Source organism: Danio rerio, chromosome 7, assembly GCF_052040795.2.
Source record: "Danio rerio strain M-AB ecotype USA chromosome 7, GRCz13ab, whole genome shotgun sequence".
Classification (NCBI taxonomy): Eukaryota; Metazoa; Chordata; class Actinopteri; order Cypriniformes; family Danionidae; genus Danio; species Danio rerio.
The window spans coordinates 78,983,094-79,005,933 of NC_141027.1; the positions used below are offsets into that span (position 1 = coordinate 78,983,094).

The 22,840-nt window shown below is 38.3% G+C and overlaps 1 protein-coding gene across 2 annotated transcripts in view; it reads left to right on the forward strand.

Moving 5' to 3' along the window:
* The window catches only part of hectd4 (HECT domain containing E3 ubiquitin protein ligase 4), a 110,773-nt gene that overhangs the window by 24,132 nt on the left and 63,801 nt on the right, over nt 1-22,840 (forward strand). The window contains exons 14-33 of one of the 2 annotated variants that reach the window (XM_087262271.1): nt 821-891; nt 1,006-1,111; nt 1,534-1,654; nt 4,093-4,221; nt 4,519-4,643; nt 6,996-7,149; nt 8,846-8,934; nt 9,042-9,246; nt 9,674-9,793; nt 10,814-10,918; nt 11,076-11,239; nt 11,623-11,868; nt 13,726-13,918; nt 15,550-15,654; nt 16,199-16,287; nt 16,474-16,646; nt 17,434-17,569; nt 18,800-18,944; nt 21,926-22,092; nt 22,397-22,543. In XM_087262271.1, the coding sequence (XP_087118397.1) occupies nt 821-891; nt 1,006-1,111; nt 1,534-1,654; nt 4,093-4,221; nt 4,519-4,643; nt 6,996-7,149; nt 8,846-8,934; nt 9,042-9,246; nt 9,674-9,793; nt 10,814-10,918; nt 11,076-11,239; nt 11,623-11,868; nt 13,726-13,918; nt 15,550-15,654; nt 16,199-16,287; nt 16,474-16,646; nt 17,434-17,569; nt 18,800-18,944; nt 21,926-22,092; nt 22,397-22,543 (2,790 nt within the window). The remainder of the gene's footprint in view (nt 1-820; nt 892-1,005; nt 1,112-1,533; nt 1,655-4,092; nt 4,222-4,518; nt 4,644-6,995; nt 7,150-8,845; nt 8,935-9,041; nt 9,247-9,673; nt 9,794-10,813; nt 10,919-11,075; nt 11,240-11,622; nt 11,869-13,725; nt 13,919-15,549; nt 15,655-16,198; nt 16,288-16,473; nt 16,647-17,433; nt 17,570-18,799; nt 18,945-21,925; nt 22,093-22,396; nt 22,544-22,840) is intronic. The other variant, XM_087262272.1, reaches the window with a different exon arrangement.

Below are 22,840 nucleotides of genomic sequence, written 5' to 3' on the forward strand. Positions count from 1 at the left end.
GTATATTTTACTGTCTGACTTAAGATGAACCTAATAAAAAAAATAAAAATATGACAAATTTTGGCCACTACAGGGCACATTCACAACAACCAAAAGTGTAGTAATGTGTGACCGGAAATGTTGAAATTAACATAGTCTAACTTTACTACTTGTGTTATAATGTTGTTAACAAATTATGCATGATCTTATTCTACATCCCTAATCCTACCCAATACCCAGACCCAAATACTATCTTAATAACTATTATTAATTAGTTTATTGAGCTAAAATCTAAAAATGATCTATTATGCCTCTTTTTAAAGATGTAAAGTAAATCTCTGATGTTTTCTAACTCTCTGAAGCTGACCCTTTCAGGCTTTGATCCTAATTGTGGTGTTTTGGTGACTGTCGCTTTAAATTCAAATGAGATTGTGCTCTTTTCAAAAGAGGGCGGAGCTATGAATGCCTGTGTGTCAGCATAGTGGCAGATTCAAAAACAAGACTAATGTCCTTTGCTAATGAGGGAGAGATGGTCACTAGTGGGCGGGGCTTTCCCCCTCTGATGACACGTACAAAGGCAGAATGTCAATCAAAGTGTTTCTACAGACTGATTTCATCAAGTCTGATTGTAAAAAATAACATTAATATATTATTACCATAAGAAGCTGGTTACATTCACACACTTCTGCCACACAAGTGTGTTTAAACCTCTTATAAAAGTGATTTTTGCATGATAGCTCCCCTTTAATAGCAAGAATTCTTAAAATAAAGAGTGACAAAATTCATCATCTGTCCTCAATATCTGCAATAACACTAAATCTCCTTCTCTTTTCCTCATCAGCTCAGGTTTAAACACCCTGTATCAGAGCGAATCTGAGTTGAACAACCTGCTGAAGTTTGTTTTCACAGAGGGTAAGACCACACCGTACACAGATCGTGTTTAATTATCATTTATCTCTGACTGCACAGCTGCAAACTGATAAACCGCAGCACGGTAATGATAACACTGTGTGTTTTCCTCTACAGGGGAGAAGAACAGTGGTTTGTCTCAGTTACGAGACGTGATTTTAAACAATCTGGCTAACCAGTTACAGAAGAACCGCTTTGGTAGTGAAGATGATGATCACTACAGGTAAGCAGCTTCATTAGTCTTCTGAGAGAATAGGGTTTTAAGTTAAAATGGAAACTATGGGCTCGATTTTAGCGATCTAGGCACAAAGTCTAAAGCGCAAAAGCATTAAGAGCGTGTCTGAATCCACTTTTGCTATTTTAAGGATGGAAAAAATGCTTGTAAAAATCTAAATATTAAATTATTGCACAATATATAGAGCACTTTTGGTTAGGCAATTTAAAATAGACAACAAACTAATCAGCCCTTATCACACCCCCCCCCCCCCCCCCCCCAAGAAATTGTATTAATATTTAATGCCTTATCCAGTCTTTTTAGTTCATATCAGGGCTTCTGTTTCTACAGATCAGTGTTATTTACTTTGATGTGCATTGTTATTGTAAACGTGTATGTGCTTGAACTCGTTCTCCCATGATGCCGTGCAGGCTGAAGGATGAGCTGCTGCAGTGCATCTTGAAGACGGTGGTGCGCGAGTCGTGTCTCCTCATCACCAAATGTCAAACCGTTTCCAAAGAAGACCTTCAGAAGCTGCTCTCTACTGTACCTGTATGTCACTCCAGCATATGTGCATTAACAATTGACCAGCTTCATCAATCAGACTTAAGCATGCTTTTAAAATCAAAACCTATTGCAGAAATAATAGAATCAGCAGTGGAGGCATTTTCAAATATTTAATTGCAATAAAAATATACATCATAAATAAATTGTTATATATTTACAATATAAATGTATTGTCAGCCAAAGTAGAAATTAAGTACATCATTAAATCAATGTACTTAATCTGAAATACGGTTAATTTATGAGGAACTAAAATATACTTTTATTTATTTTTAAATGTATACACACTATGATTTATATTCAAATTCAGTACTTAGTCTGCTGTACTGTGTATTTCAACATCAAAATCTTATTTAAAACAGAACAAGTTTTTATTTTAAAAGATTATTAAAACCATTATAAAATGTTTGTTTTATGTATGTTTATTTCTATGTGCATTTTCTAAATCTGAATTAAAGTTTTTCTCTTTAATTAGAATTGATTAATTAGTATTAAAGAGCTTAGAATGACCAAGAGGCGACACTCAACAGAACTTTCCATTGCAACAGCAGCGTCCAGCAACAGCCTCAGATTCCGCCATTTTTGAGTGAAAGCGATCGGCTGTCCATTGGATCTTATTGCTGTCACGATGGCGAGCAGCTGCTTTGTTTTTCATTTATTTATTTAAAAGGCGTATTAAAGCTGAGATACAGCCTGAAAGACGACAATGCAACACTTACTGTCACAATCATCAGCTCTTTTAATAATTTGTTTTACAGACTTATAATATGCTGCTGTTCTGTTGTAGTTTTCATTCCAAAATGGCTGCTGCGCCATCTGGTGTCTGTTTACCAAACTGCACTAGAATGTCGCCTCTTGGTGATTCTATGCTCTTTGTTAATATTATCTGTAATTATAAAACAACACCTATGTAGTTGCAGATTCTCTTTCTCATTCAATTCAATTCAATAACTGCTTTGTCAATAAAGACATGTTTTAAATGTATTGCTAAAGCATTTATAAAGTTTACATAAAAAATTAAAAGGAACTTAAAATTAAAATCTTTAAAATTAAAAAAAAAAAACAGTAAGCACAGTACATAGTAGTAGTAGTTGTATGAAAATAAAATACAAATAAAATAAATATTAATAATAATAGTAATTGAAAAACAAAAATAAAATAAAATACAAATTAAAAAATAAATAAATTAGAATAAACTACATTTTACAATCAACTGGATAAAACAGTGATATTAAATTAAAATCAGCACAATGATTCATTTATAATAATCTAGATGTGTGTGTGTGTGTGTGTGTGTGTGTGTGTGTGTGTGTGTGTGTGTGTGTGTGTGTTTGCAAGTGCATTTTTATTGGTCTCTCTGTATGTGTGTGTGTGTGTGTGTGTGTGTGTGTGTGTGTTTGCAAGTGCATTTTTATTGGTCTCTCTCTGTATGTGTGTGTGTGTGTGTGTGTGTGTTTGCAAGTGCATTTTTATTGGTCTCTCTGTATGTGTGTGTGTGTGTGTGTGTGTTTGCAAGTGCATTTTTATTGGTCTCTCTCTGTATGTGTGTGTGTGTGTGTGTGTGTGTGTGTGTGTGTGTGTGTGTGTGTATATATATATATATATATATAATAACAATAATAATAATAATAAATTATATATATATATATATATATATATATATCAAATTTTTTTAAAATAATTTATTATTATTATTAGTAGTAGTAGTAGTAGTAAATAATATTATATTAATTATTTTTTAAGTGCACCTAAAAACCATTTCTGAAAGAAAAGTATCTGTTATCTTGAGTTGCTGTATCTATATGCCTAACATTATTTCAGAATGGTCAATTAAAAAAAAATCTTGCCCATAAAATAAGATTGATTCAAAGTATTTTTCAAATCACATTTATTGATCAATTTCCTCTTTAGATTTGGGGCCAAATCTCTGTCAAAACATGCATTCCAGAACCATTATTATTTTGTTCTTAATTTTACAAAATATCATATAAATATTATTATTATTATTATAATTAATATTTTGTTAATACATATTTGATTTTTCAAGTTTTTATTTTTACACTTGACAAAATTAATACAATTTGTTTTGTTTTTATTTTATTTTTATTTTTTTGTTGAATAAAACACTTTGATGGATGTTTTTTGAAAAGGTATTTCTAGGAAATATTTATCACAAGTTATTTATTAAATATTGAATTCAAAAATTGTATTTAACTATATTTACTTTTAGTTGTGAATTTTATTTATTTAATTCTATTTATTTATTTGTTTGCGTTTCATCTCCTAATACATGAAATATCAAGTTGTTCTTATGTGATATTTTTATGTATATTAATCTTGCCATGAAATTGCCACAAGTTACTTATGAGGCAATAATTACTTAAACAAACCAACAAATTGAATAATAGTTTGTTGATTGTGTACAGGTGGTGTCTCCCAGCTTGCGTTATTTAATGGCTGTGCAGAATCATCTGCTCAGCAACACCATCCTGCTGCACCCGGAGGACATGGAGGACAGCGACAGCTCCCTGCAGGGGGAAACAATGAAGGTACAGGTAAACATCCCCTCGATAAACCCTACGCCCTCTCACACACACTTACACACACCGGCCCGCAGGACAGCCGGAGCCTGCTGGAGTTACAGTGTCAGTGTTTGTTAATACATCAGTCTCTGTAGTGCACTCACTTTGTGTGTGCATATGAGAGTGTATATGTGTGTGTGTGCATGTGTGTGTGTGTGCATGAGTGTGTAGAAGCACACTTGTTTTACTCACAGCGATGCTGCAGCAGGTTTCGATGTTCTCTGAGAAGTGTGTGTGTGTTATATATGTGTGTGTGTGTGTTTCCCTCAGGAGCTGCAGACGAGCATCTTGTCTCTTGCGTTGAAGATTCTGGTTGGATGTGATGAAGTTCTGGAGACGCTTCAGCAGGTGACCAGCTCTCTCATCAACAGCAGCATCAGCGACCGAGAGACCAGGTGATTTACACACACTTCATAATATTATACCATGCATAATAGTTTTAATAACTCATCTCTAATAACTGATTTATTTTCTCTTTGTCATGATGACAGCACATAATATTAGACTAGATATTCTTCAAGACACTAGTATTCAGCTTACAGTGACATTTAAACTTAACTAGGTTAATTAGGGTAAAGTTAGGGTAATAAGGCAAGTCATTGTATAACAGTGGTTTGTTCTGGAGACATTCATTCATTCATTAATTTTCTTGTCGGCTTAGTCCCTTTATTAATCCGGGGTCGCCACAGCGGAATGAACCGCCAACTTATCCAGCAAGTTTTTTACGCAGTGTATGCCCTTCCAGCCGCAACCCATCTCTGGGAAACATCAAAGCTGCGTCCCAAATGGCACACTATACACTATGCACTCATGCACTATGTACTTATGCACTTACACACTCAACAGGATAGTACATGTATGTAGTGGCGTCCCAAATGGCACACTAATGTTTTTTTACTAAGCGGAAATTCAAACCGTTTCCCTGATGACGTTTGACGGTTGCCAAATCAGTGAAATATAGGTACTATAATCACTCTCGTAGAAGAATTTTGTTCTCACCATCCAAAATAAATAAAGTTATTCAACATGTGCGTCCGATAGCTCCGCCTCTTCCGCTACGTAAGCAAACCTGCGGTCGTTGAGTGCGTGAAGTGTCCATCATTACACACTTCATTTTAGCGGCTGAATGAGTGCATCATCCGGGAAATTAAAGTGCACTTATTATTTTTAGAGTTTTTAGTGTGAACACACTACTCACACTATTTATACTACAAAATGGCGTAGAATAGTGCATAAGTATGCGATTTGGGACGCAGCTCAAGACACACTCATTCACACTCATACACTACGGACAATTTAGCCTACCCAATTCACCTGTACCGCATGTTTTTGGACTGTGGGGGAAATAGCAGCGCCCGGAGGAAACCCACGCGAAGGCAGGGAGAACATGCAAACTCCACACAGAAACGCCAACTGAGCCGAGGTTTAAACCAGGGACCTTCTTGCTGTGAGGCGACAGCACTACCTACTGCACCACTGCCTCGCCATTCTGGAGACAATTAAAGAAAATATTGCTTAAGAGGGCTAATAATATTGACCTTAAAATGGTGTTTAAAAATTAAAAACTGCTTTTATTCTAGCCAAAATAAAACAAATAGTTTTTGCAATTGAATGAAAGATGCCATATCCATGCACCAGATTCAAGAAGGAGGTGAAGGAGATTTCCAGTTTTCTTTTTGTATTATATACTCAGAGCACTTTGGATGGTTTTTAAAAGTCACCAGTATAACCAGATAAAATTTACAGTTATTTATCACAAAGCGACACTAACTTTAAAAGTTATATCTAATGTTTTTATGTAAAGTTTTATTTATTTTTCTTATTTATATTTATTCTATATCAGTGAGACATGAACAGTGAAAATTTTTCATCAAGTTTCTATAGACGATTACGAGACAAAAACAAAATAAAAATGAAGAGATTTTGATGACAACTATAATAAAAATACACTGACATTTTTGTTGACTAATTGAGGGATGATTTATTTGGAAAATACCCAATCACAATTTGCACATTTGAAAGATAACTGATGCACAAATTGTATTTTTTTCTGTATCATTGAGATATGATGTCATTCATTCATTCATTTTCTCGTCGGCTTAGTCCCTTTATTAATCCGGGGTCGCCACAGCGGAATGAACCGCCAACTTATCCAGCAGGTTTTTACGCAGCGGATGCCCTTCCAGCCGCAACCCATCTCTGGGAACCACACACACACACACACTCATACACTATGAACAATTTAGCCTACCCAATTCACCTGTACCGCATGTCTTTGGACTGTTGGCGAAACCGGAGCACCCGGAGGAAACCCACGCGAAGGCAGGGAGAACATGCAAACTCCACACAGAAACGGCAACTGAACGGAGATTCGAACCAGAGACCTTCTTGGTGTGAGGCGACAGCACTACCTACTGCGCCACTGCATCGCCCTATGATGTTATTATGTACTATGTTTTATCTATATTGATCTTGTCATGAAATAGTCATGTGGCAGTAAATAAAACATTCTTCTTCAAGATTGGTGGCCAGTTCACTACGGGATTCTGGTGGAGGAAAACATTTCCTCAATCGCTCCTTCAAAACACCCAGAAAGTGGCTCAATAATATTTAGATCTGGTGACTGTGCAGGCCACAGGAGATTCCACTTCACTTTCATGTTCATTAAACCACTCTCACTGAGTTGCTGATGTAGCAATAAATTAACAGACTCAAACTCATCTTCTGTGTATGTTTTGATTGTCCAGGCTCAGAGGTCTTGAACAGGTGACCAAGGCCACCATGTTGGGTCATTTGCTGCCGGTTCTGCTGACGTCACTGATGCACCCGAACCTCCAAACACTCACGCTAGCAGATGCGCTCATGCCACAGCTAGTCCAGCTCGTCCTCTACACTAGCCAGGTGTGTTTGTGTGTGTGTGAATAGCGATATAAATATCAATCACTAAAAATGTACTTTATTATATATTTATACAACCCAGGCTCTTTCTGAAAACGTAGTCCCGTGAACGTTTCTGAGAACCGCGAAATACGTGTTGGCGGGTATGTATGGCTGCAGTTTTTGTTTTGGCGAATCCGCGAGAGGCCGCTGTGCGTGCTTTTTCACATCTCAAACGTCTCTCGCGAGTGCCGTTCTTGCCCGCGCCATTCACGCGTGGATCCACCAGAGACCGCTGTCTGTCTGTCTGACTGACTGAATGATTGACTGTGCGACCGGCCAATCGGCTGACCCACCCGGCCTCCTCCTTCCCTAAAGCCCAACCGATTTTATCAATCGACCCCCCTGCCTGCCCGCCCACTTACTTCCCCAAACCAAACCAACGATTCACAAAAACCGTCCAGGAAAAGAAAAGCCCTCGTCTGAATTTTTTTTTAACCACGTTTTCGGATTTCACCGCGTTCTCACCCTGTTATGAACTCGTTCGCTTTATTTTTTTGGATTCTGCTTTTGTCTTACCTGATTTCTGGAACCGCTCTTCCCCGGACTCGAACCCTGACGCCATATTTAACCCTGCGTCTCTCTGCGTCTGAAAGTCTGCCGATGTACACGATGAGCTGACCGGACAAACTGATTGCGGCAGGAAAGCCCTCCACACGGAGGTAAGCGGTCAGCCGGTAAGCGCGAAAGGGAACGGCGTCATGCGGCCCCTTAGCGTTCGCTTAAAAAAATAAATGCAGCCACACGTACCTCCCGGCACGTATTTCGCGGTCTCCAGAAACTTCAACGGGACTATGTTTTCAGACTGAGCCTGGGTTGTATAAATATATAATAAAGTACATTTTCAGTGATTGTCCAATAGTCTAGCGAGGTGATATGGATAGAATTGTTTAATGTTTTTAAACAATATGTAATTCATATGTAATTCACAGAGTCGAGAATCATTGCAATTTTATAATTTTAACTAGTTTTTTTAACTTTAGACACTTCACTTGGATTAAATATGCCTTCTATGTGTATAAAATCATTTATATTTATTTATATATATGTATATGTGTATATATATATATATTATAAAATAAATATTAGTAAATAATTATATAATAAAAAATCTCAGTATATATATATATTATATATATTATATTATATATATATATATTATATATATATATATATATATATATATATATATAATTAATATATATTAATATAATATATATATATATATATATATATAATATCAATTAATAAACACATAATGTAATATTTACATTATATATATATATATATATATATATATATATATATATATATATATATATATATATATATATATATTCATATACTTTAATTATCTTAAAATTGCAATGCATGTACAAATATTAAATATTAATAATTATTATTAAATGGAAGAGTAAGATGATTGCATGTATTACAATATGTTTTTAGAAATTCAATATCAAAAGCACAACATTTATTTTTTATCAGTGACTTTTTACTGTCACTATTGATCAATTTAACACACTCTTGCTGAATAAAACTATATGTGTATATATACTTTAGTGTACACTGAGATTATGAAATAAAAATGACATTTTCATCTATGCATGCATGTGTTGTGTATTTTTTATTTATATATATTTATATATGTTACCAACAGACCGCTTTGCTGCTAAAGACACATTCTCCATTATTTGTTGAGGATTCCCCAATAAATCAAGGCTCCAGCCAGCCCTCATTAAATGACAGGTAAAGATATTTGATGTGCATATTTTCATTTGATCTATTCATAATCCCATCATCCTAAAGTATCCTGATTAGGCAAATGCAAATTTAAGTTGCTGTGCTTGATTCAGTTTTCAGATTCTGGAGGAGAGAGAGGAGCCTGGCTTTCTGACGGGGCTGAAGATCCCCGCCCCGTGGGCTGCTGGGAAAACGGTGGAAACTGTTCACCCGGTGCGGGATAACTATAAATTTAAAGACACAGTGCACATTCCTGGAGCTCGCTGTCTGTACCTGCGCTTCGACCCGCGCTGCTCCTCACAGTACGACTACGACAAGGTTTGAGGATTCCCCACTCTGTTCATTCATGTGTTTGTTTTGATTTTGACCCGCCCACTAGTGACAATCTCTCCCTCATTAGCATAGGACGTTAGTCTGTTTTTTGAATCTGCCACTCTGCTGACACACAGGCACTCATAGCTCCGCCCTCTTTTGTAAAGAGCACTCATTTGCATTTAAAGTGACAGTCCCCAAAATGCCACAAAAAGCCTAAAAGCATCAGTTTCAGAGAGTTATGAAACATTATTAGTGTGGTATTTTAAGCAGAACCTTCACACACACGCTAGAGACATCAGATACTTAATTTACATCCTGTAAAAGGGGCATAATAGATCCACTTTAACAGCAGGTGTGAATAGGACCTACTGTATGATGCTCATTCATATAAACGTGAATATGTAATCTCATAAGCTCTTGTGTTGTTCAGCTTGTGATTTACGCCGGGCCGAACACAAACAGTCGTAAAGTAAGCGAGTATGGAGGAAACACCATGGGTTATGGCAGCCGCAGTGTATTGGGAACCGGATGGCCAAAAGATCTGGTCAAGGTGAGAAACAGCCACACCATACAGTAACAGCACGTGACACACACACATTCAGTGTTCGGGAATATAAACATTATAAAAGAAATCTATGTCATATTTGATTCATGGCCTTCTGATGAAAAATCTGCTGTGTTGAAATTATAACATGTAAGCGTATGTGGTCTGTAAAAGGACATTTAATGTCCACCAGTGCTGATATACAGCCATATTGCACAGCTACGAGTGTGATATTGTGTTTATACAACAGTTTGTTGGCATAATTGTGTATACAAAAGAAAAAATCAAACACAAAGTCTCAAAAATCCTTTTGTATGAGGAACTACTTTCCGCCGCCATTTCTTCACATCTGCAGCTGACGTCAGAACAGCAGAAACTCTGACTTAGAAAGTCACTTAGCAGTTTAATAATGATTTGATCAGCTGTAGTGAAATTATGCTTTTATGCGGTCTCTGTCGCCATCTTGTGGTGGAACGTTAACCGTCTTTGCTCTGCTCAGTATGACAGGCTGATGGATGCTGACGCGCTGTCTCTCAGAAATTATAAATATTTAAAATAAGCACTATCTTTATAAATAAATGGCATAGTTGCAATCTAAACAACTACATTCTCGCCCAATAAAGGCTCTAAAGTACATTGTTGTCCAACAGCTGCAATATATTTTTTTATTACATAGAAACTACCCAAAAATGTCTGTATATTCATTCATTCATTTTTAAATATATTTTAAATATAAATATATTAAATATAAATTCAAATATATTAAATATAAATTAAATAAATATCTTAATTTATAAGATTGTCTTTTGGTTTCATACAATTATCTTACGAACAGAAATACTTCACAGGTCAATGCAAATAAAAAGTATATTTGCGTTTTTGTAAATAATGTAAATTATATCGATATAAAAGTTGCAAATTTAATGTAATATAATAATTTGAAGGCATCAGCATGTACAACATTTGCAGTTTTTTTTTATATATACTACCGTATTAAACACAACAGCTTCTTATGGTGTTTTTCAGGTGGAAGGAGATACGGTGACGTTCTCTTTTGAGATGAGAAGTGGACGCGAGCACAACACTCCAGATAAAGCCATGTGGGGTTTCTCGTGCACCGTCAGAGCGCAGGTACTCTTTATCACACTGGCAAATAGATCTTTAAGATCTCATTAGATTTGCGTTTGCATTGCTGTTGTTTTCCTCCAGATGTCTTGGTTTTGTTATTGTTGGTGTATAATAGAACTTGTATCAAATCTCTTATTTGTACTTGTTTTGTTAATTTCAGGAGTCGTCTGAGGATGTGTCTGGCGGTCTGCCGTTTCTGGCTGATCTGGCTCTGGGTTTATCAGTGTTAGCCTGCGCTATGCTACGAATCCTCTATAATGGGCCTGAAATCACACGAGAGGAAGAAGCTTGTCACGACCTTCTCTGCTCCAAATTACTGCAGAGGTGAGCCGATCACACACACACGTACAGTTGAAGACAATGTTATTCACCCTCCTGTCAAATTTTTATTCTTCTTTCAGAATTTTCCTAAATTATTTTTAAGAGAGCAAGAAAATGTTTACAGCATTTTCTCTAATATTTTTTTCTTCTGGAGAAAGTCAGATTTGTTTATATTCGGGTAGAATAAAAGCAGTTTTTAATTGTTTTAAAGCCATTTTAAGGTCAATATTATTAGTCCCCTTCAGCAATATTAGTGTTGGATTGTCTCCAGAACAAACCACTGTTATACAATGACTTGCCTAATTACCCTAACTATACCCTAATTACCCTAGTGTAGCCATTTATTTTGTAATGAAGACAAATGCATTATATTTGACTGATTTCAGGTGTCAGTGGCAGGTGGAGGCGAACGGAGCCATCTCTCCTGCACTCACGCCATCTCCGTCTCCTCTTCCTCTGACTATCGATGAGGAGCGCGAGTTCACATATCCATCAGATATCCTCGCTCCGCCGCCGGGGCCCATCCCGAGCGCCTGCTGTGAGCTGCCCCGCATTCACTTACCGCAGGGTATCATGGGCCGCCTGAGGGAGCTGTCTGGACGTGCTCGGCCACAGTTTCGCCCCAGCATCAAGTAAGCTTGTGAACAGCAGGCTGCATATGAGGGGACTGTTACTTAAAGTCGCCATGATACAGAGGTCTGTATTGTGGTGTATATTCAATTGAAATGGTCCGAAAAGGAGAAACAATTTAGGGCAGTGCATGATTTTGTTCTTTGGGAACCGATTGGATTGTTGAAAGATGAGCGTTGCTAACAAAATGGAGCATTTAGTGTTGTGAACCACTGCACTAAAGGACTGATAGCCCCGCCCTAAATGACTGATAGACCCTCCTTAAAGGACTGATAGCCACACCCTAAATGACTGATAATCCCACTTTAAAGTACTGATAGCTGCTCCCTAAACGACTGATAGCCACACCCTAAATGACTTATAGCTACTCCCTAAAGGACTGATAGCCCCGCCCTAAATAACTGATAGGCCCGCCCTAAAGGACTGATAGCTGCTCCCTAAAGGACTGTTAGCCCCGCCCTAAATGACTTATAGCCCTGCCCTAAATGACTTACAGCTACTCCCTAAAGGAATGTTAGCCCCGCCCTAAATGACTTATAGCCCTGCCCTAAATGACTTACAGCTACTCCCTAAAGGACTGATAGCCCCGCCCTAAATTACTGATAGGCCCGCCCTAAAGGACTGATAGCTGCTCCCTAAAGGACTGTTAGCCCCGCCCTAAATGACTTGTAGCCCTGCCCTAAATGACTTACAGCTACTCCCTAAAGGACTGATAGCCCCGCCCTAAATTACTGATAGGCCCGCCCTATAGGACTGATAGCCCTGCCCAAAGGACTTATAGCCATGCCCTAAGGGACTGATATCCCCACCCTAAATTACTGATAGGCCCGCCCTAAAGGACTGATAGCTGCTCCCTAAGGGACTGATAGCCCCACCGTAAAGGACTGATAGCCCCGCCCTAAAGAACTAAATAGCCGCAGCCTTAAGGACTGATAGTCGCGGCCCCAATTTCTGTAAGCCCCACCCTAAATGACTGGTAGCCCCGCCCTAAGGGGCTGATAGCCCCGCTCTAAATGACTGATAGCCCCACCCCAAATGACTGATAGCCGCACCTTAAAGTACTGAAAGACCTGCCTTAAAGTACTGATATTCCCGCCCTAAATGACTGATAGCCACACCCCAAATGACTGATAGCTCCACCTTCAAGGCCTGAAAGCTCCACCCTAAAATCATAATTACTCTTAATTTGTTAATTTAATTATTTTTATGTATTAATACATTTGTTATTTAGTATATTATTGTTCTGAAATTTACATTTGTTTCATTTACTTTCTTTTATTTAAAGAGCATTTTTAAGAACAAAACAATCATAACATACATTAAAATATTATTATATAGCAGAATTTGAGTTAGAAAATCAAGCAATTAACTAATCCATAAGATAATGAGCAGGAAATTCTAGATTAAAAAACAGAAATATGAGGAGCATATTTGCTGAATATTTATATTCACATCCTCATAAGTGTGTGTGTGTGTGTGTAATTAACAGTGAACTCTACTGACTGTATTCTTCAATGCGGAAGTGCGCTTGTTTTTGTGATTGTTTTAGGACTTTCGATTCAGCTGCCTATGGCAGAAATGCCTAGGAATAATAAACGGCAGAACATGGTCAACCTACTCGCTCTACAAACAAGTGTGTTCATGACTATACATAAAAAGTGGAATTAATAATATCACTTTGCAACATCAAGCAGCAGAATAAGCTGTTTTTAACAGTCAATAGAAGTGAATGAGACGGGAAGTCTAAAGCCAAAAAAATACCAATGGCTGCTCTGGCTCGTACATGAAGAATGAAGTCAGTAGATTGCGAATTATTTCATCAGAAGTGTAAATTAACTGTGTTTTCGGCTGGTCTTCAGAGAGGTGATCCGTCCAGACGTGATGGAGGAAGTGATTGTGTCGTGTGTGATTAAACACTTGGGTCTGGTGGACGCGCTGCAGTCGCTGGTCAACTTCCAGTACAGAGAATCTCACAGAGAAGAACACAACCTGCTCTGCAAGATCATGGCTGAGACCTTCAAGAAGATCAACGCCATGGAGAGACAGTTACAGGTGTGTGTGTGTGTGTGTTGGATGTAGAGCCTTTAATGAACATACTGCATGATCAGGGGCATAGCAGATGAAAGAGTAATCAGAATGAAATCCCAAACATGGCTAAGCAAAGTTGTAATTGTCATATAGATCAGTTCAGTCGTAAATATTCTCTGAAGGCATTAAAGTATGAAAGTATTGCTATTATAGTCAGCAGCACAATAAGCAAACTAAAAGCCAAACTTTCATGACTAACTTACAGAGCACTGTCTGCTGTTAAAAAATTAGCTTAGAGCACCATCTGCTTTTTAAAACAAGTCTAGAGTGCTGTCTACGATTTTAAAACTAGCCTAAAGTCCCGTCTGCTGTTTAAAACTAGCCTAGAGCATCATCTGCTGTTAAAACACAAGCCTAGAGCGACATCTGCTGTTAAAACACAAGCCTAGAGCTCCATCTGGTGTTAAAACACAAGCCTAGAGCGACATCTGGTGTAAAAAAACAAGCCTAGAGCGACATCTGCTGTTAAAACACAAGCCTTGAGCTCCATCTGGTGTTAAAACACAAGCCTAGAGCGACATCTGCTGGTAAAACACAAGCCTAGAGCGACATCTGCTGTTAAAACACAAGCCTAGAGCTCCATCTGGTGTTAAAACACAAGCCTAGAGCGACATCTGCTGTTAAAACACAAGCCTAGAGCTCCATCTGCTGGTAAAACACAAGCCTAGAGCGACATCTGCTGTTAAAACACAAGCCTAGAGCTCCATCTGGTGTTAAAACACAAGCCTAGAGCGACATCTGGTGTTAAAACACAAGCCTAGAGCGACATCTGCTGTTAAAACACAAGCCTAGAGCTCCATCTGGTGTTAAAACACAAGCCTAGAGCGACATCTGGTGTTAAAACACAAGCCTAGAGCGACATCTGCTGTTAAAACACAAGCCTTGAGCTCCATCTGGTGTTAAAACACAAGCCTAGAGCGACATCTGCTGTCAAAGCACAAGCCTAGAGCCCCACCTGCAGTTATAAAACTACCCTAGAGCGCCATCTGCTGTTTAAAACTAGCCTAGAGCAACATCTGCTGTTAAAACACAAGCCTAGAGCTCCATCTGCTGGTAAAACACAAGCCTAGAGCGACATCTGCTGTTAAAGCACAAGCCTAGAGCACCATCTGCAGTTATAAAACTACCCTAGAGCACCATCTGCTGTTTAAAACTAGCCTAGAGCAACATCTGCTGTTAAAACACAAGCCTAGAGCATCATCTGCTGCTATAAAACTACCCTAGAGCACCATCTGCTGTTTAAAACTAGCCTAGAGCAACATCTGCTGTTAAAACACAAGCCTAGAGCAACGTCTCCTGTTAAAACACAAGCCTAGAGCGCCATATGTGGTTATAAAACTACCCTAGAGCGTCATCTGCTGTTAAAACACAAGCCTAGAGCGCCATCTGCTGTTTAAACTAGAATGGAGTGAAATCTGCTGTTAAACACTAGCCTAGAGCATCATCTGCTGTTAATAATGTATGCCATTATAATGATATAGGTTGCTATCAGACTCTGCAAACAGTTTAATTGCGCTACGTCACTGTGTTAAAGATGACGAGGAGAATCATTATATGTGTGTGTGTGTGTGTGTGTGTGTGTGTGTGTGTTTCAGAGCGTGGCTGAGCTGGAGCAGAAGTGGCAGAATGAAGTAGATGAAGCTCAGCAGGGAAAACTGGAGAACAACACTCCTTTCTTCCACGATTATCACTTCTTTGAGGTGAGGAATGAGACACAATTCACAGCTTTGTGAACAGAAACAGACTTTAGCTTTTAAAAAGACACGCCAGAATAAGTATATTTCTGTAAAGCACGGCAAAATAGGATTGAAACCATTATTTAAAATGCAACACATTAAGTAATGTCGTAAAGTAAAGTAAAAATTTGGTTGATAATAAAATATTTGCTAGTAGGACTCAACACTTGTGAGCACTCACTCCAATGGGTTTGCGCAGCTCTCAGTCCCGCCCACACTCGTCAGCCCTACCAAGCTGACCAATCACAAAGCTTGCGCTACGCGTCATTGCGACATGTAGTTGCATTTTTTGAGAGGTGCGCGTCAGCATCAGCGATGGCCAGGGCGAGGACTACGCAGAGGCTGTGCCTGACCATACGCGCACGCTTGATGCAGAAGTATAAATCAGCCTCAACTTAGGCACAAACTGTAAAGGCTCCGCCCTCTTCTTGAAAAGGGGTGGGGCCAGCTGCTCCTTTGAAGCACTTTTTTTGGTTTATATGCAGTTGGTTTGTTTTGTGACTCACAGAATAAAATGAAGGAGCTGGAGCTTCTCTGTTCGCTAAAGGAGGTTCCTCTGGACTGCACTGATCCAGAAAACGCTGTGATGGCTTTGAGGTTTGAAATGCAAATGATACAAATTGAATAATTAGAATAAATCAGTTTGGGGTCAAAGAGATTAATATAATATGAAAAAAGATTTTTTTTTTTCACTCATATTTTCCAGATTACTGAACTTTTGAATATTAGTGTTTGTGTTATTGCCGTTTGAATTAATAGTAATGTGTTTTCTTATTTTTTCAGAGAGAAGTTTTTTCATGAGGTGAACTCCACGCTGCAGCAGCAGAGAAGTGTTGTTCCTCTGGCTAAAACCAAAGCGCTTGTGAAGAGTTTGATCAACCGCTCGGAGCTGCTGCTTCATGTCACCATCGCTCCGCAGTGCAAGAGTCTGTCATCAACACCCACAAGCACACCGGGTAACACACACACACACACACACACACACACACACACACACACACACAGTTTAGAATTAAAAACGAGTTTCACCCTCATTTGTTTCACCCTCATTAGAATATTAGATCTGATTGGCCTAGACTTATGCTGTATGTTTTGAACCATAGGTCCGATTTGCATAAGTGAGGTGTCATTTGATTCGTTATCTATTTCTCTATCCATCCATCCATTCATCCATCCATCCATCCATCCATCCATCCACCCAACATTCTCTCCATCTATCTGTCTGTGCGTTCATCTATCTAGTGTTCATTCCTGCTAAAAAGTGTCTGGTTTTAGCGGAAATTCACCCCCCAGGGGGCGCTAATGATGGCTATATAGGGTTAAGGGTTGAGGGTTTGGGGTCATTTAGTGTTGGGGTTTGGTGTTTAGAGTTTAGAATTAGTAGTTTAGGGTTAAGTCGTGCATAGGTATAGGTGTTCTAATGAGTTTCACCCTCATTAGAATATTGTGTCTGATTGGCCTAGACTTATGTGGCTGTATGTCTTGAACCATAGTTCCTCCAGAAATTCATGAAAGAAAAAAAATCTTATTTTTGAGAGTTTTTTTTGCTAAATCTGCAGCATTTCATCATTTTAGCAATTAATGATGAGTAAAATGATGACAGAATTAATATTTTTGGGTGAACTATCCCCTAAAGCTTCCAACTTTTCATTTAACTCATTGATCTCGTATTAATGAAATCCTGGAGGGTCTGTTTGCACATGAACATACAAATGATCTAAATGTTTGTATTATTGCGTGCAGCCTGTAAGTCGGTGTCAGACGCTAAATCGATGGCTCCCGTGGTGAAGCAGCCGGTGTTCCTGCGCAGCATGTCTGCTCCGTCAGATCTGGAAATGATCGCCAGCAGTGATGTGGAGTTCACACACGGAGCGCAAAGGTACTGCTGTTAATAACACTTCTGCAATCAGCAGGTGTGTGTATGTCATTTCTGATTGGCTAAAGATACTATTAATATTGCATAACTGCGTATTGCATACTTTTAATGAATGCATAAATACAATAAATGCATAGAAAATATTTATATGTAAAAAATATTAATTTATTCATTTTGAAATGTATTCATTAAATGCTTTAATAAATTCAGCTTCTGTAATAATATTATTAATACTACAAATAATAATAAACTCTTATGGCAAATTTATTAAAGCCAAGTTTTTTTTTAAGTACAGTTTTAATAATAATAAATTCTTGGTGAGTTTATTAATGCCAAATTATTGTTTATTAAAGTGCAGTTTAACTATACTTACATATTAAAGTATACTTATATATTATTAAAGTATAGTTTAACTACACTTTTAACTATACTTTTAACTTATTATTATTATTATTATTATTATTATTATTATTATTATTATTGAAGCTGATTTTAGTAATGCTTTTAATAAATACATTTGAAAATAAATTAATTATAAAAATCAGTAAAAGTAAAAATCTGTTTGTACATTTAATTGAATTTCATGAATTTATTTATTATTAGATTTTTTATGCATTCATAACTTTGTTTATGTGTTAAATGTGTTTTGACATTATTTTCAAGCATAAAATATTGTAATATCTGCCAGAATAATTTGCATAAGTCATTCAAATTTTGATTTCCTAAAACAATCAAAACTGTGTTGCTGAGATGAGGGAGCACTAGTTGTGAGGTATTTGGTATCATTTGTGGCTCAAAAATGACCCATGGTAGTTTTAATGCTGTGATTAAATAGTTTTTCATATATATATATAACCATTTTTTTGGTTTTGCTTCTATTTATAAATTTACATTGCAATGCACTTATTTATGTTCAAAATATTTCCTCCTCTGCCATTTTTTTTGCAAAATCATACACAATATATCCTCTGTTTCTTTAAAACAGCATTTGCAAAACATATGTTATTGCTCTTTATTGTTCATAAACCAGTTAATTTAATATCAAAGTGCGTAATAGTACACTACTTTTGAATTCATCATTGAATTTTGTGCATAACAATACAGTTAATTGCAGCGATTTATTTGTGATAAAATATTCTAATTGTTGTCAAATAATTGCATCAGATTTATGCTCAAATCTGATTTTACAGTATACTATAATGGCTGTAATATGTCTGTGTGTGTGCTTTGTAGGAGGCGGCAGCACCCCTCCAGCCACCGGAGCAGCTCATTTACACTCCTGCAGTCATTGGTGATTGAAGACAGTAAAGATAAACCCACGTACAGTGTGCTGCTGGGACAACTGTTCGCCTTTATAGGAACCACTCCTGACCAAACCGTAAGATATCACAGCAATGCCTCCAACCACCTAATTCATGTGCATTTTGCAATATCGCATAGGAAAAGGTGTAAAGGGAAAGCCAAGATGTGCATACATTTTGAAAACGCACATAAAGCATACACTCACATATAAGTAGGAGGAACTTTTTATCCGATAAGAATGCATATAAACTATGATGGAAACACATTAATGAATATATTCCCGCACGTGCTTCAAAAAAGTGATGTGATTTTAGTTTTAACAGATCATATTCACTATATGATCTGTATATTCAGAATATTCAAAGCAGTTTTTTTTCAGCACATTGTAAAACATCTGAAATGTTGTTTTGCTCTTTCTAAAATCCCTCAGCTAAAGTCCATCCATCATTACAGTGCTTCAGTATTATTATTATTCCTTCAGAACTGTCTTGAGCATATGTTGGAGCTCCCAAAGAGCGGCTCGTGCCTCCAAAAGCACCGCATTGCATTCATTAGTGCTGTTCACACAGGCGAGGACGTTACGGAATTTTTCCGGAAAGGAGCATTCACACATCCATTCCAAAATAGCGGTAAATTCTGACATCATTAACCAGAAATGAGCTCTAAACGGCTGCGCTTGTATTTGTAAACGTTTGACTACATTACAAACTCTGGATGGATCAGTGTTGTGAACAACTTCGATGAAAACATATAGAGACACACTTTCGCATGTCGAGATGTTCATGATGTGTTTGTGTGTGTGTGCTGGCTCACCAGCTGCTTCATGGGCACACAGCTGGTGAGCTTGAAGGTAAACAAACAACGGCCTGTCATAAGCATATTATCGATAATTATTAACACCGTTGGCATTAAGAAAAAAACATATAAATGTCATCTGACTAATACGGCTGTCACGATCCTCCAAATCCTCGATTCGATTACATTTTCGATTCTAAAGTCACGATTTGATTCAATTTTCGATTATGAATAATTAATTAATTAATGATGAATTAATTATTTGTAGCCTACCGTTTAAACTTCCTGACCTGCATGGTCTTTGCTTTACCCATAAACAAATCATACAGTAAATAGCCCCTTTCACACAGTGATACCGGTAAATATCTGGAAAATTTCCGGAACAACTTTACCGGTATATTGAAAAAAGCGCTGTTCACACAGGCGAGGACGTTACGGAAATTTTCCGGAAAAGAGCATTCACACATCCATTCCAAAATACCGGTAAATTCTGACATCATTCACCACAAATGAGCTTTAAACGGCTGCGCTTGTATTTGTAAACATTTGAGTAAATTACAAACTCTGTGGATGATCAATATTGTGAACAACTTTCGCAGGATCACTTTCTCATGTCGAGATGTTCATAATATGTGCGTGTGCAGGCGCTCATAGGCGCATGCAAAGCTTGAAGGTAAACAAACAACGGCTTATCATAAGCATCTCATCGATGATTATTTACACAGTTGGCATTAAGAAGAACATATAAACGTGATCTGACTAACTTCTAGCAGCTAAATGTGTCTGGAAAAATATTCAAAGGCTTTTATTCTCATAAACCGCGCGGACGTGAATGCGTCTGACTGTTGTGATTGGCTAAAGCAGACGTCTCACGTCAGCACGTTCTAGACGTGCACGCGCTTATTACGGCAATCTTCCTTCTGCATTCACACAGCGCAGCATTCCGGCAAATTGCCGGTAATGTTACAACTTCTCTTTCCGGAAAATAGCCAGAACGAATTTACCGGTATTTTCAAAAAAGGACCTGTTCACACATACAACCTTTCCGGAAAATTGCCGGCAATTTTCTGGAAAGGTCTGTATGTGTGAAAGGGGCTAATGAATAAAGGTAAGTTACACACATAATTACCACCATTTTTTCCCGCTTGGCAAGCCAAGCTAACGTGACATGGGGGCGTGGCAGCATCGACGATTCTATTTTTTGATTCGATAATTGAAGTTGAGCATAAATTTCAATCGATTTCGATTAAAAATCGAAATTGTGACACCCTTACTGACTAACATCTAGCAGCTAAAGGTGTCTGGTAAAATATTCAAAGGCTTTACATAAACCGTGCGGACGTGAATGCGTCTGACTGTTCTGATTGGCTGAAGCAGACGTCTCACGTCAGCACGTTCTAGACGTGCACGCGCTTTTTTTTTTTTTGAAAGGGACTATTGTGTTTCATCTTCTGAGGCGCCACTCATTAATTAGAGAAGTAAAAGCACCACAGTGGCTTCTCCCAACACACTAAACTACACTTCTCTGTCTGATATTTGGCGCCAGTTTATCAGGTAGTGATTATTTTGTTCTCCTTTGTTTCTCTTCGCAAATGTGTTGAGCAATACTCCAGTTTTGCACATAAATCTAATTGACATCTTTGGATGGAAGCACAGCGTTCTGTAACGTGCTGCTTTTAGTGAGGACTGAACCCGGGTCTTTTGGTCTCTTGAGCGGCTGAGCATACTCCTCAACAGATGAACCCAAGAGCAAAAGAGGAGACTTGAGGTATTAGGTTTAGAAAACGATAAACAAATGATCTTTAATAATGAATAAACAAAGAATATTTCATTGAAAAATAGATCACAATGTAAGGCTGCTTTCACATCTGTAGTTCGCTTCATTTGGTCTAGATCAAGGGCAATAAATGATACATTGTTGCATCTTCTGCCGTCTTTGGGTCGTTTTCACACCACACTGCTGGATTTGGTCCGAACCAGTTGAAACGAACCAAAATGCAGTCATCTGACAAAACCCACATCTCTCATTGGCCAGATGTTGTTGAACATATTTCCTAAACTGCTTATTGATTGGTCAGAATTCACGTGCAGGAAAATGCCAATGAACTCTTCCAGGTAAACAAAAGCTTTTACTCTGGAGAGACGACTGTGCTGGCTGATTGTATCCCTGCTTTAGACATACTATACATTAAGGAAAAAAGCGCGGCCTTAGGGATGAGTAAGTTATCCATGTTCTTCACTGAAATGAGTCTCCGTCTGCAGGTGTCGAGCAGCAGTTTTCTGTCCGCAGCTCAGACGCGCTGGAGAAGAGGACGAACACGCAAACAGGCTCTGGTTCACATGCGGGAGCTGCTGACCGCTGCCGTCCGCGTCGGTGGAGTCACTCATCTGGTCGGACCCGTCACTATGGTCCTGCAGGGGGGACCCAGGTACTCTTACACCACCACAACATCACAAATCAGCATTCACTATAGGGCTCACTGTGAGGAAATGCATGCTTTTATTTGAATACAGCGCATCTAAAGTGACCCGTCTAAAGGCATGTCTAATTTCTGTTTCACATAGGTCAAATCTTTTATGATATTACTGTATTTTTTTATTAAATAAATGCAATCTAAGTGTAACTTAGAAAAACACTCATAGTCTAATCATGTGTGTGATATTTTAATGCAATACAGCTAGACTGGCAGATGCTCATATTGTCGATGCGTGCGTGTGTGTGTGTGTTTGAAGGGTGGAGGAGCTCACCTGTGGTGGGATGATGGAGCAGGTGCAGGAGGCGTTTGGAGAGACCATGACGTCAGTGGTGTCTCTGTGTGCCCGATACCCCATCGCCTGTGCCAACAGCATCGGCCTGCTCTGCACCATCCCCTACACCAGGCAAGCACAATGATGCAACACGGGAGAATTCATGAACGGGAGGGAAGAGACATAGCTGACACTGGTGCAGTGGGTCACATGATAATGACTAGTGGAAGATGGAGAACATCCCAATTCCATTCACACTACTCGCATTCATGCTATATAGCACAGGTGTCAAACTCAGTTCCAAAAGGGCCGCAGCTCTGCACAGTTTAGTTCCAACCCTAATTAAACACACCTGATCAAACTAATTGAGTCCTTCAGGCTTGTTTGAAACCTACAGGTAAGTGTGTTGGAGCAGGGCTGGAACTAAAC